At 42.9% G+C, this 18331-nt stretch overlaps 1 protein-coding gene across 8 annotated transcripts in view; it reads left to right on the top strand.

Moving 5' to 3' along the window:
* TMEM247 (transmembrane protein 247) overlaps positions 1-18331 on the top strand; it is a 142690-nt gene that overhangs the window by 57863 nt on the left and 66496 nt on the right. For 5 of the 8 annotated variants that reach the window (XM_054196130.1, XM_054196137.1, XM_054196129.1 and 2 more), the window contains one exon: positions 1329-1712. In XM_054196130.1, the coding sequence (XP_054052105.1) occupies positions 1329-1538 (210 nt within the window). In that variant the 3' untranslated portion in view covers positions 1539-1712. Of the gene's footprint in view, positions 1-1328; positions 1713-4630; positions 5109-18331 lie in introns of those variants that run through there. The other 3 variants (XM_054196136.1, XM_054196134.1, XM_054196135.1) reach the window with 1 other exon arrangement.

Genomic DNA, 18331 nt, shown 5'->3' with positions numbered 1-18331 from the left:
CAGTTAACTCACAAATTAAGTTTATGATGTCAGGATTCAAGAACTTTTTCCTTATTTTCGCCCCCCCCCCCCCCCCCCCCGAACATGAGAGGAATTGCTCTGAACACCACTTTAATCAGTTTCCTGCTTCTACAGTGAGATCAATTTCCTGGCTTGGAAATTGATCAGTTAGATGATGCAGATAATAAACACATCAATAAACAAGTGGATGACAGAATCTACCAAAGTAATTAAAATGTTCCAGACAATTAGATTTTTCAAGCCTGTTTTTTACCTAAGTAGCTGAAGTTATTGTATGTTCAGGCATATAAGTCTGTTGTTAACAGTAGTACAACCCAGAAGAGACCATTCTATTTGGCAGAGTTTAGCAAATGGGACAGCTGTGAATTTTGGTTGTCTGGGCTCTTCCTGATCACATTGTCTGGCTGTGGGCCTGACTGTCGTCCAATTTAACGCAATTTGTCATTGGACTGGGTTAGAGAGTAAGCAGAGTATCTGAATCTAAATCATCAATGTTTTAGAGGTACTTGCATGTTTGTCTTCCCTTGCATGTTCTGTGCTCTAAATCAGGAGAGGACAGAAGGATGTGTTTTACACAGTATTTGTAGCATTTGTGTTGTGGTTGTACATAGGAGCTCAGATCATGCACAATAATGGCACTCAGCTAAGCACCGCAGAAGCCCCGAAGTTTTCCATCTGCATATATTATTTTTTTTCCATATAGCTAATCCATAGGTCTGGATAGGATCTCACAATTATGTGAAGTAAATGCAGTTCCAATGAAATCAATAAAGTTATATCAGAGAAAACCAGATGCGGATCAGGTCCAATGTATATTTGGCTGAATAACTGACATGCATCTGGATTAAGGAAATTAACTACTGAATTCTTTTATTAAATTAAGACCTGAAAGTTTGCCCATGAGCATGTGTAAATGTCTGAAAATGACCATGCAGTGAAAAAACAGAGGCAACATTTTGTGCCACAGATGTAGAGATAGATATACAAAAGCCATGGGTGTGCACGCACTTCATATGAACCGCTTTGTGTACCTGAACGGTCATTCTTGCAGTAAATATGATGTCACTTACTTTAATTTCAGAGAGAGAGAAAACCTAGCTCACATTACGGACATGGGTGGGAATGTGACACCTATTACTTAACACAGAGTAGCTGATTTGCTCTCGTTTCACATGCTGGCTTATCTCATAGCAACTTTTTATGAACTAAGTGTGCCAGAAGGCCAGGTGTGCTCAGCAAAGCACATGGACTGGACCCAAGTGGAACATATAATGTGACATAATGTGTTCTTTTTCCTTTTTCCACAGTTTAGCCAAGGACTCCAAGACCTACTCCGGCCCCCAAACCAGTATGCCTTGTTCCTATATTGCTTCATCATTATTCATGTTATATACACACTAAAGGAGCTGGCCTTCTACTTTTTCCAAACTCATTACCTGTTCTGTTTTGCTATTGTGCTCATTTTCATTCTCAAAAAGATTTTCGAGGATTACAAAAATAAGAAAAAATGCTCTTAAAAAAGGCAGCATACTGTACACTTTTTGCCCCCGTTTTCACTGCTTTTTATTATCTTTTCCTCACTACACCAATCATACATGCAGGATTTCAGCTCTTGTTATATGCACAGTAGCCTAATTATGGAAGACTAACTGATTTCCTCCAGAAAGTTGTGACTAAATGACATCATTTGATTTCATGCTCTATCAACGTGTTTAGCATCATTCAGGGGCATTCATCTCTACAAATAAAGTTGTCTGCAATTAAGAAATAATTTTGGAACACGTTCTTTCTATTTTATCTCACCACCTTGGTGACTTGGGCTTACTTGTTTGGACTCGATGATCTTAAAGGTCCCTTCCAACCTAGATGATTCTATGATTCTACTTATAATAAATTATCACAGAGAGGTTTCAGGGGTGGATTCACTAGCATGGAAGGAGGTGCTCAGGAGAATTTCATATTCTGTTATGTGTTCACTGCCATGCGCCAGGCAGACACCTCACTTTGGATTAGGGCTGTCTCTACCTCTGGGATAGAAGCATTCCCCTCTGTGCTGTGCCATCCTCCACAGTTACACACAGTTTCTACCAGCAATAGACCAGCAAGCACTGGCGAGCACACACATTATTTGTAATTAAGGTATCGTGATTTCTGAAGTGTCCACTCTGCTAAGGACAGATATCAAATGTAGCCCCAATAAAAAGGCATTTTGTCTGGTGAGAATGTGACTAGACCCTTTTAACACTACTTCAGTCATGCAATAGAGGATATTTCCAGCAGAGAAAAGGTGAAGAGTCATCTACCATATGATATGTCAGATTAGAGTATGTACAATCTTATCAACCTTCTACTGTTGTTAGAATCAGAGCGTCATTCACCCATATATCCCCATACACATGCCCTACTCAGTTTTATTTAAGTCTTGTCTCAATCTGCATTCTCTTAGCATTGTGTTCTTAACAGGAAAACAACCTAAATGGTATTTGATAATCAGGCTGGATACGCAAAAAACCATTTATGTCAGGGTGAAGTGGGTGTAATCTAACCCTACTCAGGTTATTCTGCATCCATTGTAAGTTTGACCTCAGTCAAGATGGTAATTCTTCAGGCACGCTAGGGGCAATGTGTTTACAAAGTACAAGGCTGTCTGAATGAAGGCAGTAGAGAAGAGAGTATCTCAGATCCAGGTGTAATGACTGGGTAGTTTCCTGACAGTGCAGAATGAGTGCGGAGAGCACGGTCTTCTCACATTTCCACAGCTCTGCGTTTCTGAATCTGTGGAAGGTTACAAGGAGGGTCCACTGTACATATACAGAAAAATCTGCAGAATATTGAAATGAACAATGGCACCATCTTCCTGAAAGGAAATTTAACCAGGCAAAGTGTGGTTGCTTGCTGTAGGTATGACGTACATATACAGATTTAGAGAACTAGACCAATCAAAAATCAGTAAATGAATAAAAGCTTTATCCCAGCTGCAGTTCCTCTTTTTCCAGCAAAAGCGACCATTAGCTCTCACTGAAATCCCAGCCCCCCTCACCCACATTAGGATTTCTGTGGAAGGCAGTGATTTGACTTTATTTTTGTAAATGATCTGAAAGTAATATCTGTAACTAAGCTTTCAAATCTGTGGTTTTCTCTCACTGAAATCATAAGAATGTCAACCAGACAACTGAGAGAAGCCTGTCCTTTGTTTTCTGCTGAATCTGAAAACTCTTTCTGTAGATAACCGGTCTATAAGTACAGTTTGCAATAGCACAAGCGACTTCGACTACTTCTCTTCATTGTTAGTAACTCTTTGGTTTTTATCAACGAGAGAGATTATATCAATCAGCATTTGATATTGTTAATTCAAATGACAACTAGAATTAGTCAGAGATGTGGGGCCACTGGAAGTTCCAGAATACAGTGTCTGCACTGAAGCATTATTTTTAATACTCATTTAGTGCTTTTTGGGGAGAGGCAGAAGGAGTTGGTAGTCTTTTGCATTTTATTTATCGCACACAGGAGATAATACTAAATAGTCTTAAGACACCATACAAACACACACATATCCCCAAACCATAAAATCATGGAGAAAAATAGGTAAGCCTTTCCTGATGGGTGCTCTCTCAACCATTGTGTGTACCCATGCTATACTCTTAAACTTATTCCCACATAGATGAGAGCTAGATTTTTTAAGTGGCAATTTCTGTGTAGCTGCCTCGCTTCTGGGAGCCACAGCTCAAAAAAAATGTTGAAATACCATGAATCCATTGATAAAAGTCATGAGAAGTAGCAGTACAGAAAAGAACAATAAAATCCAAGCTCCTCCCTAACTGCTTCAGGTCCTTCTGAGCTTTGATCAGCTCTTGCCTTTTACTGGGGTAACAAATACACCCTTTGGGTTGCCTGGCTGTGCCCTGCACCCTTAGTTTACAACCGTAGGCACACTCATCACAAAGCATATGGTTTCATGTGAAACCACAGGAAATTTGGTGGTTTCAGCTATTTTAAGCCTAAAAGTAGGCAGTATTTTACAGCTGGTTTAATTTCAACGGAACCACAGCAAGTGAAAAGAGCTCAGGGTAGTAGCATAAAGCTATTCTAAAGTTTCAGAAGCCACTACAAAGAGCTCCAAATTAACAAATAAAAATAGTAATGCCGTAATTCCCATGGATTTTGACAGCTAACTTGTGATTTATCAGTACCTGAGTTGGGTGTTACTGATCTTGACAAAAAGTTTGCTAATTCACCTGCTAGGCAGGGCTCCATTTCACAGCGTTTATTTATCATTCTCCCGTAAGGAGGTTGGCTACACCAAATCAAAGGGCAAACCTGGAGGTGAAAGGAAGGCATCAACCCACTAGATAACCGAAACTTGTTTCGTGTTCAGCAACTTCATTCTTGGGCCACTTAGTCAGAAACGTTTCTGAACTCGAAGCTGGGGTTTTTCAGAAGGCTGCAAGGTCAGCTTTGTTGCAAAGAGGTTCACGGGCGCTTTTCAGTTAATTGGTGACTTCAAAACTTTTACGTTTTTAGCCCAAGATGAGCTCTTCTTACCTATATAAAGGCTTAACAAACCTAATCAAAACCTTCCGTCTTTTTTTTTTGTTTTTCCCTGCAATAGAAGGCTGAGAAGAGGCGACGAGGAGAAAGGAAGATCTGGCCAGAAGATCGTCCACTGGAAATGAGTCCCAGCGCTGCGAAGCTCAGCGGCTCAAAGGCGCCCCGGCGGAGCGCGGCCAAGCGCATCAGCGAGACCCTGGGCTGTCACCGCGCCTCTTGGCGCTGCCGGGACGCGGGACACCACGCCGTTTAGCAACACGCCGACCGCTTCAGCAGCTCCCTCGGCTTGCCGGCAAGCCCCGGCTGCCTCCGGACAACCCGAGAGGGCGGCGGGCGGCCGCCCGGGGAGCAGCCGCTCGGCGGCGGCACGGCAGCGGAGACAGCCCCGCCCCGGTCCGCCCCCCCACCCCACGGCCGCCGCAGGGCAGGGCAGGGCAGGGCAGGCTGCTCTTAGGGGCAGGTTGAGAGCACGGGGAGCGACAGCCGAAGGGAAATCACTGGACGTCCGTGGGACAAAGAAACCTTGGAGAGCTTCAGGGGTGAGTGATATCAGTCCTCCTGTGTGAGGGGAGGGGGCGCTGGGGGTGTTTTTTCATGCTCTGAACAGCGCAAAGTTAATTTTACTTTATTTTCAGCTGTGTAATCCCAGAAGAAGCGTTACTAGGACAAGAAACCGGTAATAATTTGTGAAGAATGATTTACAAATTGCAGTTATGAGGGACGAGGGGGGACAGGAGGAGAAAAGACAGTGCCTTTGTTGAACTGCTGCTCAACAGTACCTGTGTGCTCCTGCCACCCCGAGCCTGGCAGGCATGGGTTGGGGGGAGAGGGTGTCAGTAAAGGCAGGTGGTGGGACTCCTGCCCCCCCTAGTTTTACAGCGCAATTTGTCTGTGGCAAAGAGTTAGGTGCAGTTCTGCTAGTTGTGTAAAGGGTTGCTGTTCCTCTAGGTTGGATGCTTTTGCTCCGAGTCTTTTTGGGACTGGTTTAAAAGCTGATACTACACTTGTTAGCAGTCATGAGCAGCCAGCTTCTAGGTATACTGTATGTACTGGGGGTTTAGGGGATGTGGGGAGAAGAAACTTTCAGGTCTTCTGATATACCTTTTTAGATTAACATAAGCTCTGCTGGAGAAAAATGGTTTAGGTCCTGCCTGCTGCCTTCAGCTTTATAAACTGTTTTGTGGAGTGAGATGGGCTCCCAGCTGCATTACTGTTAGGAAAATGACTGACTCCCCAGTGTACAAAACTAGGCTGTAAAAAGTGTGTGTTTGTGCATGGAAGTGGCTTGCCCTTCCCCCGCGGAGGTGAGGCCTGACTGGGTAAGTGCCTGCACCTGGGATGCCACTGATCACAGCCAGGTGTGGGCTGGGCCTCCTTAGAGGAGCATCACACCCTAAATCCCAGTGTTCTTTATCATCTTTCATTTTATTTCCCAAGACCCAAACTATTTGGTCTAAATTACAGTAATGTTCTTGAATTACCCCTTTGACTGTGCTTTGGTTGTAAAAGGACTTGCTTTTGCATCTGTTGCATGCTTAAAAGCAAGACACTTTACCTCTGCAGAGATGCACTGTGTCTGCATAAACAGTTGTGTTCTTGGCTTTTCTTTAAAAAAAAAAAAAACCAAAACCAAAAAAACAACAACAAAAAACAAACAAGGTTTTTGTAGTGCTGTGGTTAGATTAATTAACTGTGCACTTCTGGGATTTCTTCTTATTTGGAGCTTGGAAACTGTAGTTGCTTAACTCTTTGTGGACTCAACTTCTTTCAAACTACTTGAAATATCCAGCCTTGGATGAGTTTTACTGAAATGGTCAGTTGGTTTCTTAAAAGCCATGGTCTCTGAGGTTTGTTGTTGCTTTATTGTTGTGAAGAGAATTTTAAAAGTCTGCCTTGGTGCTTTCTTCCAAGGACCTTACCATGTAGGTAGCCTCTCTGCTACAGCCCAGTCCAACTTTCACTGAAACCAGTGAAAATCATTCTGTTAACCTCAGTGGTAGCTGGGTTAGTTGTTCTGGCTTGCAAGAGTACTCAAGAGTATTTCCACTGTAGAGGCTGATGGGATAGTACAGTTGTAAGTCTCATTATAGCCACAAACCTTTACAGGTATGCACACTGGGCAGCAACTTTGATCTGAGTTGTCTGGTGTTTCCCATGGTGGTGTTCTGTTGGCAGCAGAAGCTGGTGGAGTGTTTGTTTGGGGGATTTTTAGTACTTCAGTGAGGGAAATAAGAAAATAGGTCCTTGTTTGCTTTCTTCTTCTGCAGCCTTAAAATCACACTAAAGAACTTTAATTTCCATTAAGAAATCTCTCTCCCTGTGTTCTTTTTGTGTTCTGCCCCCAAAACTCTTATTGCTGTTGTGAAACTCCTGATATCCTTGTGTGCGTTGACCTTACTGGAGAAAAAAATTGAGTGTGTGACCTCTTTCATCAGCTTAGTGAAATTAATGAAACTGGTCACCAGCATGAACAAAAATGGCTTCATGCTTGGAAGAGAGAGATGGAGAAAAAGGATGAGGTGCATCTCTAAGATGCCGAGGGTGATTCTAGTTGAAGGAACAGAATTTGCTGGACTGCAGTTTCTCTGACTGGGGTGAACGTGTCTGTGGGCTTTGCCACCTGTAAGGCAAAAGCAGATGAACCTCACAGGTGCTGAGTGTGATGGTGTGCAGCTGGACTAAGGGCTCTAGCAGGACATTCATGTACATGAATTGGGATCTTGCTGCTTAGATGATTTGAAGCAGTACCATGCTCACAGCTGTTCCTCCATCCCTAGTTTGGTAAGTGTTTCTCCAGTGCTTCTGAAGGGCAGCCCACCTCTGTCCCCAGTGTGCTGCTGCTCTGTGTGCTCCAATACAAGCACCGCTTACCCAGGTCTTCAGAGATCTGGGTGATGCTTCCTGCACATCAGTTGGTGGCTCTGCCTTCAGCTTTGGTGTAAGTAGAGATAAATGGCTTGTAGGACTTGGGTTATTTCCAGCCAGGTTGTCTTCTGAGTGCTGAGGGTAACCACTCAAAATGTGGTGTCTCTCCAGGGCCTGGGAACCATCATCAGTCAGCTGGTGCTTAGGCTGGAAGTACCAATATCAAAATGATGGGCCTAAAGCATGGAGGGGTTGGAAGCAGTGGGAATTAGTGGAAAGCTTTGCGTCTTTCTAGAAGATAGTCCGCTCACTGGCAAGAAAGAAGGTACGGGACTGTATTTCAGGGCTGGCTTTTCCAAATGGCCTTCATTAAGGATTTGAAGAAAGGTAGAGAAGACTCTGGTCTGTTATAGTTTTCTATCCCTAATTATTTAGGTAGTAAAGCCTCTGCTTAGAATGAAAAGCAGACAGCAGGACTGGCATGGTCTAGCTGGCCGATAGGTTGTTTTGTTGTTTGGTTTTGTTGGTTTTTTTTAATTAAAAAAAAAAAAGCCCAGAAGAACCTTTGTCTTTGAGGGGAAAAGGCGATATAAATTGTGATTTTTTTTTTTTTAATTATTATTTTTGCTGTGCTAGTACGTGGTCTTGCAGCATCTGTGTGATCATCACTCACCTTGATCTTACTGCTGGTGAACTCTAGTAAGGAGAAGCGGTGTTGACTGCTGTAAAATTGATGGTGTATTTAAAGATGAGCACGTGTTTAACTGTATACTCTTTTGTTGGACTAGATCCAGGTGCAGAATGTTGTCCTTTGTTATTTCATTTGTAAAAGGGAAATAATATTTCCCCTCCCCTTTGAAGCTTGCAGGAGGTTAACTTGTAAGATTTGACATGTATCCAGGTGGCTTTTTTTGGTGAACGGGGCTGTTTAAACACCAAGCTTCTTGGATACCTACGGTCAAATGGGGCAGAAAACAGGTGTATCAATGAAGCCCTCCGTGAATCATCCCTAGTCTAAGACTGCCCTCTCTTGGAGATTATCCGTTGCTGCACTGGTCGCAAAGGGACTTACAACTAAGAGTCACCCTTGCATCTTTGCTTTGGAACTGACACTTGCTTTTACATGTTTTTATTAAAATGTGGGTTGTCATTTTGGAGGAAGCGCTAGAAAGTTTCAAAATAATTCAAGACACTTGCTACTATGTTCACCTCTGGGCAGGCAACTGTCGTCCAGGTGAATTTTTTTTTTCTTCTCTCCCCCGTCTCCCCCTTGCTTTAGAAACAAGGGAGGTTGTTGGAAGATTAGAGATAAACCAACTTTTCAAAACATTTGCTTAAATGTAGCAAGGGTGGAGTTCCAAGGTGCCAAAGGGACTTAGATGACCAAACCTCGCTGAATTTTTGGAGGGATTTCAACATCTAAGTACCTCAACGCCATAAGAAATCTTGCCCTGTGCTAGTACGTAGTATCCTACATCTCCTAGCTGATCATACATGGTTTTTAATTTTATTCTACTTAAATGTTTCAAGTAACACCTTTTGAGTAATCTGACCAGGGCAACAAGAAAGTATATGGACAAAAAGTTGTCTTTGGCTAAAATAAAAAACATTTCCGTTTTTTTAGGTTTAATTAGACTGGCAAGTTAGGAAGGTAGACCTGTTTATCCAGCCTCATTCTGGTATCTAGAACAGAAGATGTTTATTTTATTCATCTGTTAAGGTTTTTTTTTTTAAAAATAAAGTTCTCACAGGTGATTTAAGGCAACACAAACTTGGTGTGTGCAGAAAACTCTCCTATCTTGCTGTTAAAGCCTGTCCTGATAGATTTTCGTGAGTAGTTTATTGTTTGTTTTATGGAGAAAACATATTTGAATACTTCTGCTGACCTAGGAGCCATGTTATTTTACCAGAATGCTCCCATGGAGCCTGACTATTTATTTTTTTTGCCCCATTTCATGGGATATATTGAGGCCAGAGGAGAGATTCTTGCCCTGATCCATGTTCCTGGCCAAGGCAAATATGCCTTTGACACTGAGAGTTAACCAACAAACAGAAGATAGTAAGGCTTGCAGAAGGCAGACAATCCAGAGCTGTGCTGTAGGCAGCTCAGTAAGACTACGACGGCTTAAATTGTTTCCACTTAACTTGTTTTCAGGGATATCCTCTCAGAGTTAGCCTACCTACCTTTGGGTTGAGAACTGAAATGGGCTAAATTACTTTTTGGCTTGTCTGGGGTCATGTTATTTGTCACCTCTTAATGGAATACTGGAAACTTGAGATCACCCCAGCATGATTTTTTGTCAGTGTCTAGGCTGGACAAGGATTCAGACAAGCCTTTGACAGTCACGTATTCCCAACGCCATTCTTCAGTTCGCTGAATTGCTATCTGTTGTCAGTTCTACTACAGCAATTCCAATGGAGAAAATGCTTTTTCTTTTCCGAGGAGAACAAGGGAATTAATTGATTAACTCTTGGTGGCTCACCAAAGTTGTAGCGTCCTCCGAAGATGTCTAACTAAAAAAAAAAAATGATATTTTGAATTTCTATCTCTAATAAGACTAGCTTTTCAAGGGTGAAATAAGTTATCTTCTGTGTTCCTCCGGTGCAGTGAACAATCCTTCTGTCTAGCAAGACTAGAAAATGCCCAGCTTTTGTTCTCTTTGCACAAGCTGATTTTTGAAAGCATTCTCCTATGGTGGTGGGAGCATGTTCTTTCCAGAGCCTGTAGGGGGTGGAAAATTATTATGGCCTCAATCTTTAATTCAGAGGTGCTAGATTTATTGCCACTGTAATAGCAGGAGTTTTAAGAGCATTCTTCCCTAAGATGCTTTAGACTTTAAGCTAAGATGGAATAGATCTTTTAAGATCAGTTGTTCTAACACCTGGCTACGATCAGAATTGTAACAAGTGCTGTTCTAGTTGGATCCAGTCCAGAATTGCTGCTGTAAGATATGGTTTGGGTTTTGAATTTATATGTGGGCTTCGGTTGCTTGTAGCTACCATGGTATTTCAGCATCAAAAATAGAAATAACTAGCTAGTCAGTTATCTGTAGTGTTAAACACATCTCATTGCATTTTTAAGACTAGGACAGCCTGCAGTGATTTATATAGAGATATCTGTTGTCCTGATGTTTTCAGATCCTAGGGTTGTGCTTTCTAACCAGTAAGGTCTCAGCATGTTTCAGGTGAGATTCAAGGCTAAACTTATTCTCTTGTCTCCCTTTTCTTGCTGGAGAGGAAAACTATCAGCACAGGATGACCCGGGTGTCTTTTAGCATCTGCCCCACTGAGGTTTTGTGTCTGACATGACTGTGTCAAAGTCCTTCTTTTTCCAATACCCTCTGCAGCTTGACATGCTGCTGCTGCTCCTGCTTTTCAAATAAGCTGCAAAGGAAGGAATAAGGGGGCATGGCCCCTGCAAGCAAAACTTCTCATACTGTCCAAATAACTCTTTTACTCTTGCCCTTCCAGTACTGAACCCCTTGTGTGACATTCATTGCTCCTCCCTCTCGGGGTCATTTTTCATTCACAGCCCCAGTAACTCTCTTCAGGGTTGTTAATATCTCAGTCTTCACTGTTCCTCCACATCAAGATCCAATTTCACATAAATGCACATGGGTACAAGGAGCAAGAGGGAAAGGACAAGGAGGGACGGCAGCTGGGTGGAGTGGAAGAATTGCTGGGAAAAATTGTCATTTGATGCGTCTCCCAGAGCAGTCTTTCGCCTTATCTCCTTTTGCAGTACAAGGGCAACATGTAGGTGCTTTTGACCTTCTGACGGGCAATGTCCTCACAGTCTCCCTTATGGTGACAGGAGAGAACATCTTACAGGGCTGGAAGGTAGTTTAGTTGGCCAGCGACAGGCAGGCTTCTGTGAGACCCCTTGGTTTCACTTGGTACCCCTTGGTTTCACTTGGTACCCCTTGGTTTCACTTGGTACCCCTTGGTTTCACTGCCCCCAGGGGCTGTACAGAAGGTTTTTGCTGTGATTTGAAACTGCACGGTTCCCTGTCCAAGAGAGCAAGTGAGGGAGATCCCTTGTCAGTCCAAAGACTGGTTTTTATGAAAACAGAAAAAGGCAGGTCAGGAGAGGGATTTCACAGTGGGGTGCAGCTACAGATTGCACTGTGGAATAAAATGCTCACCAGTCTGAGCGGGCAGCAGTGTGCAGCTGCAGGTTCTTGTGGCTACTGACTGACGGCTGGCTTCGGGCACAGCCCCTCATGTCTAAAATGGTGTGGCTGAGCTCTGGCTGCAACCTGTCCCTCCGTGAGGTGTTGAGGCTGTCTTTCCCTACCTATTGTCAGGACTCTTACAAGAACGTAATATCCCTATCTGTGTCAAAATGGGATTGAAATTGGGCAGCTAGGTTTAAAAAGGGAGAATAAACCCAAAACGCTCTCTGGTAAGAAAGGCAAGGAGGACAGCAGAAATGACTAAATCTGCTGCTTCTACCCCAACAGATGTGGTAAGACTTTATTTTTTTTCAACAGCTCATTTTTTTTTCATTATGGAGCTTTTTTAAAAATCTGATGACCTATTTTGATGTGAGACTTCAGGCAAAACACATTGGAAAATCCTAAGCCAGTATCTCTTACAACTGTGTTTCACGCGTGATATAGGCAAAACACTTCCAAAGAGGGATTTCACCCAAAAGTATTTCATTTTCTCTCTTCTTGTAGGCTCTATCTCTGTGTAGTGGCAATGCAAGCCACCAAAATAAGAGTGTAGCCAATGATGTTTGAACCCAATTGACCTACGATACATTTCCTTCCTGGCTTACCTACCACAAAAAGCCTCCTTTGTCCTATCCTTATGTGTCTGGGGTCAGCACAGGGGTCTGGGGTAAGAAAGACTATTTGCAGTGACTAGTGGAGAGCCACATCCATGCTGGTTGACTGCTAGCAGCCAGGAAGTGTCATAGCCAAGTTCCTCCTTTGCTCTCTGCAAATGAGGCATGAATTTGAACGTAGCTCATCTTCTCAGCTGCTAATTCTCACGAAGTGAGTTGGGATGTTGTCATGAGAGAGACTTCCCCTGTGTAAAATTCGATTGAAATTGGCTAACAGATTCAAAAATAGTAGCAGCAGATGAGATGAACAGACTGTAAAAATACACCTTGCTTTTTCAGAAACAGAGAAAAAAAACTTGTCAGGGTTCAGCGATCCTATTGTAAATATTTTCTTTTACCTCTATACTGGGAGTTCACTGAGAGATTAAACCCATTTGGCTCCTTTGACATACAGGCAAATACAGAACCAAGACTGGAAATTTATGGGAAAGCGGGAGCATCCTCTTTCTGCTCGGCCTCTAAAGCAATTCCCCAAAAGGTGGCAGTCTCTGCTAGCAGGAATGTGTTGCACGCTGGTAGATGAATGCTCTTCCTTAAGGTTCATTCAGTTTTGTGTTCTGCATTGGTTGGGGTGTTTTTCCCTCCCCTCCTCCTTCATAACCTTTATCTTTCAAACGAGACCAGCAGCCTGTATATTTGACAAATATTTGTCTAGCACTGTAAATGCACACAGCCTTAAAAATGACCTTTGAGTTAAACCAGAGCAGATTCCCACACAAAAAGGAATTAGTTTTAGTTAGTTTTTTTTCCCAAGTTGTATAAACAGAAATTATTAGAATGCATGCTATGAATGCTTCATCTCTGCATCTGTGGCTGGGCTTCCACAGCTTTTTAAAATGTTATTCCCTAAAGACTGCCAAAGGCCTGGACCTGTACTCTCCAGTTAGAAGCAAAGCTTCCCAACTTCCCAACAATGTTTGCTTGGTTTGGGGTCAGATCCGAAGGACCCAAAGCTGTACCTGTGTCATAATTCAGACCCTGCAGAGCTGGCACTCTCTGCTTACCAATGTTGTTCTGGTGGAGCTGTATTTAACTTCCCTGCCTGGACTCTACAGCTCCACAGGCTCAGTTATTCCTGGGCTACTGCTGGGTCTGATGCCAGGAACAAGCCTGTGTATCCTCCTGCAAGATTCAGCCAGTGGTCTTCACAGGATGAGAGGGAATGCAGTTCATACCCTGGTGTTTCCACCCCCCACCCCCATCACATCCTTACACACATGATTTCCTCATCTACTTCTGTAGTCTTCTCCCGGGAGAGCTCAATTAATCTAAGGAAAGGAGTGGAAAATGTCTGAAGCAGCAGCTAATTCTGTCCTTCCATTTGGGGACAGAAACCCAAGTTTACCTCTTGGGACACTCTCAAAGGCATGTGCTGGTGGTGGCTTAAAAACAAATGGAAAAACAGACTTTCTGGAATGGATGTTTTGCATTTGGGACCCTGACAATTGTATTTCAGGCCCTTTTTGAGGTAGGGCTAAATTAACAAGGGTATTCTAGAGACAAATTCACTGGGACTGAGCTGTTCTACTGTGCAGGCACTCTAAAGTAGCTTTGTCTTTACAGCATGACAATTTTTATGTCAGTCTGGTTGGAATAAAAGGATCTCCATATGAATAATAATTCAAACTAGCCTGGTGCCATTAGAAATTTCATTTAACTAAGCTGTTTATATCAGGGAATCTGTTCTAGGACTGTCTTCTCTTTTAAAAAAATGTGCATTGGTTAACAAATTTGACTTATCCTCACTCAAAACTTATATGACTGAAAATGAAAACCTGGATTTTGTTGGGAGGGGTGGGGTGTGGTAGTGGTGGTTTTGTTTGGTTGGTTTTTTTGAGAATGCATTTGTTTGCCAGTCCCTGAGGAACTGATGAGTCCAAAATCTAGATGCTCGCCTCACTACTGATTTTCAGAAGACCCTTTGGTTCCACTGTTGCCTACATTGAGGCTTCACACAGTGGGATAAGTAGTCAAAAGCCAACAGCACTGAAAAAAGCTAAGGGCAGCTCCACACCAGAGAAGGTAGATTAGAGCTAGAGAAGATTCAGATCAGAGCAGCAGTAATTGTCAAATGCACTGAATACCTTGTGTAGAGTAGCAAACAGGCTTGGGACTTCCTTGGAAAGAAGCCACTGAGAAAGGGATGGCCAAAAGTCTTTTGATGCCACCGGGAAGGAGAAGATGAAAAGGAATTAGTTGTTTGCTGCTTCTTATAATATGAGATCCAGGGGATGTGAAAAATTTTAGTGTATTTGGGGTTTATAGCAAGGGGCAGTGGTTTGTAATGTCACCTGAGATGTTGAGCAGAGGCTAGAGGTGCTAGAAATTCACATTGGTTCAAGAGTTCTGTGTTTAAGGAGTCTGACAGGAGACATGTGAATTGTGTTGACTCCAGCAGAGTAATCTGGTGAGGTGTTACCACATGCTTGCGCTAGACCTATGTTTTCCCCCAAGCATCTGGTATTTGCCAGTGTTGGAAACAGGCTGACCTAGACCTAACCTAAACAGCCAACAGGCTGCAGAGACTGATGTGGCTGAAAGACGGTCCCATCCGCTATGGGTGTTGTGATTTTTAAATGCTGTAATAAATTATTTTTATGTGGATAAGAACTAGTTTGAAAGTCAAATCAGTATGGTCTTTAAAGGTTTTCTTTCTTTTTAAGCAATCATGACTTCTAAGTAACTCTCCTTCTTCTAAAGAAATATTTCACATATGTAATAGGAAATTAGATTATCCGGATTATTTCACAATCGATGTAGAATTTGCTTCCTTTTTTTTACCCTCCCCAACTCTTCTTGGCTTGGCACACTGCAGTTCCTCACTAGGGGCCAGATTCTGGGAGATGAATGTCCCAACTCCCACAGAAAGTTTCCTGGAGGCACTTGGCAGAGGAAAAAACACATTTTTTTTTTCTATTGGAGAGGTTTTTCCTTTGTTTACGTTTTCTCTTTCTTTCTTCTTTTTTTTTTTTTTAACTGATTACATTCTGGAGCATTGGTTTTGCTCATGTCTTGATTAAACCGAAAAAGGGAAAAGGGAAAGAAGAAAGAAAGAAAGAAGAAAAAAAGAAAAACCAAAACATCCAACCAAACAAAAACACCAGCTAGCTGGTTCCTCCCTTGTGGATAGAAGTACAATGTACCTGTTGGCCATGCAGACATTGCAGAGAGTTACTTAAATGCGGACAAGCTGCCACTGTCATCAAAATAATTCATGAAAATGTTTCCATTAAAGTTTTTCCAAACTCTCCTTTCTTTCCGGGTTAAATTTCTCTTTATTTTCGTCAGCTGGCACTTGAGACCCATTGAAACACTGGAAGCCTACTTGGTTAGGTGCTATCTAAGCTTTCTAGGGTGGTGGAGCGGTCAATAGTCTCTGTCCCAAAGATTTTTGGTTTAAGTTAGATGAGAATGTCCCCTCTTAAAAAATGAGGGGGAAAAAAAAAAACCAAACCAACAACAAACTAGTCCAGCCATAAGTTATGAGGCATTAATAAAGTTACAAAAATGTAACTTTTTTATTTGTTAGATTTCTATAATCTATTTGGGAATAAATTTCCCAATCAGATAAGGAAAGGAATGAATGTTAAACGCACGTTGCTCTAAAATAGACCTTGAGTTTCAGTTTCTTTGGATCTCTGTTGCAAAGATGTTTGGATCAAAGCTTATTTCTTTAATGACAAATAAATTGTGTTAAGCACAATTATATGCCTTTCATGAAGATTCAAAGACAGAGCTTGTCAGCCATGCAAATATTTTGGTACATGCGTTACAGGTTTCTTTTGGGCTGGGCAACTTCTAATTTAATTTAATAAATGAGTGGGGGAGAATCATATTTATAATAATAAAATCACTGTTTCAGAAGAAAAGAGTAGGAGCCTGTTTACTGCCTTCAGTGGGCTTTAGATCAGAAGCAAAATTATCACAGTTATCTCTAATGCCCTTAAAATTATTGTAATAAGCTTCCTTTTCTTCTCTTCAGTATCCACGTGGAAAATCTTGTAATCTCTGCTAATTTTGAGGCAACAGTTTCCCTGACTTTATTAGAGGTTTTCCAGAACTGTGTTAATGAAACAATGAGACATGACAGGTTGGGTGCTTTGGTCTAATAACGATCTGCCTTGGAGGTTAATGGCACTTGGCTCACAGCCTTCTGGTAATAGGCAGCGTGTGCACTAACTGCCCAGGTGTAGCGTTATTAATTCACTTTGGTTTACTCCAGGCTGTATGTGCATCATTGAAACATTCGGCCCTTTGTTCTTCAGCCCCAGCATAGCCTGGTGTTTGAGGAGAATGGCAAGATTTTGCCGAATAAAAGCAATGCATCTCAAAATAGAGAATCATTCTAATGCTTTATTACCTTGTGGCGTGCAGGGAGCTGCCCCCTGCAGGAGGGGCAGGAGCAGAGACAGGGTGAGAGGAGCCTTCCTCCTCCTCCTCCTCCCCAGGCAGCAGCTCACCTGGTGCCACACTCCCTCACCTGATGCAAGGCTGTGGCTGGGCACAGTTGTGCTTTGCTGTCCTTTCCCCCAGCCCTGCTCTCCTCAGAAGATGGTAGACTGGGCTGTGCCACTTCTGCTGCACGCCTTGCGAAAGCTTCAACCGTGACAATTAAACCTGGAGGATGAAGGGGCTGAAAGGCTGCAGGAAGCCGGCAGGAGCACAGTCTGCTCCCAGGCCACCTTTCTGCCTGGCTTGCAGGCTTTACAGGTGGATTCACTTCAGCTGTGGGTGGGAATGCGCAGGGGTGGAGGCAGGGGCAGAACCAGAGCAGCACAGGATTGCATGAGGGAGGACAGGCTCCTAGTGACGCTGATGTGGTGGTGTATGTCTGTGTGTACCGAGGCAGTGTGCACTCACGACAGTTAACGCTTTTCGGTACTTGAATAGTTGTTCTTACTGCAAAGAGAGGTAACAACATGTGACCGCTGAACAACATATGTGTAATTAGCTGAGGTGTGCTCCTTCTGGAAGAGGAAGAATCCCAGAGACTTAAGAACAAACTGTATATATAAATTTCCTTGGGTTACAATTCAAAACCTCTTCCAGATCCTTCTGCTGTAGTGAAAATAAGAAAACTGAAACCAAACCACCTACTTATTATTGCGTTAACATGGCCAAACAGGCCTGGGGGGATGAAGTAGAGCACTGAGTATGTTTGCTGCTGGGTGGGAATGACGCAGATGCTGCTTTTGAATGAGACACCACCGCCTGCAACTCTCTGATTTTTGTGAGTTACTCAATAAACCCAAGTGCTGCCCTGCATCTGCTAGAAAAAGGTCCAGAAGAGCAAATTCAGATTTGATTCTCACCTGATGAGTTTTGCTTGTGAGTCAGCAGGCTTGGGACCCCAGTATTCATCTCAGACACTGCAGTTGTCATCACACTGAATATGTAAGGAATGAATATTTCTGTACTTTGAATCAGTTGCTTAACTAAGAATCACTTCCAGGTGAAATGCCTCCACTGTTCAGAGGCAAGGGGATACAATAGTGCTGTATATTTGCTTTGAAGTTTGGATAGTAGAGTCTTTTCTTCTTGCCCTATGTTTTTTGTTTTATTAGTGTTTAAAATAGGAGCTTTTCTTAGCAGTCATATAACTGGACTCTGTGGTGATGTCTGGTGATAAAAATAGCCTCTTACATGGGAGGAGAAACTATGGATTTGTAGTGCAAAACAAATCCCTCAAATGCGATCCAGAAAAGGATAGACAGCTGTTTTGGAGTGAAGAACGTTAAAATACCGTCACTGCTGTGTAATACGTCCTGGCCCAGTTCTTTCTGCTGAAACTTCAGTTCCTGAAAAGAGTAAAGGTGCCGCTCCTGTGAGGTTGCCGCTGCACTGTTCTCCAGACACACCAGTGTCTGAAGGGGTGTCTCTACATGTGACTGATGTCTGCAGCCTAACCACGTGGGAGACCAGGTGTGCTGCGGGGTGAAGGGGGCTCAGGAAGCCAGAGCTCTATTTCTGGCTTTGTCAAGGACCTGGTGTATGACCTGGGGAAAGGCACTCTGCCTCTCCCTGCCTGTGTTTCCTTTCCTGTTT

Source organism: Rissa tridactyla, chromosome 3 (assembly GCF_028500815.1).
Source record: "Rissa tridactyla isolate bRisTri1 chromosome 3, bRisTri1.patW.cur.20221130, whole genome shotgun sequence".
NCBI classification, from domain to species: domain Eukaryota; kingdom Metazoa; phylum Chordata; class Aves; order Charadriiformes; family Laridae; genus Rissa; species Rissa tridactyla.
This window is presented reverse-complemented; position numbering and strand designations above follow the sequence as displayed.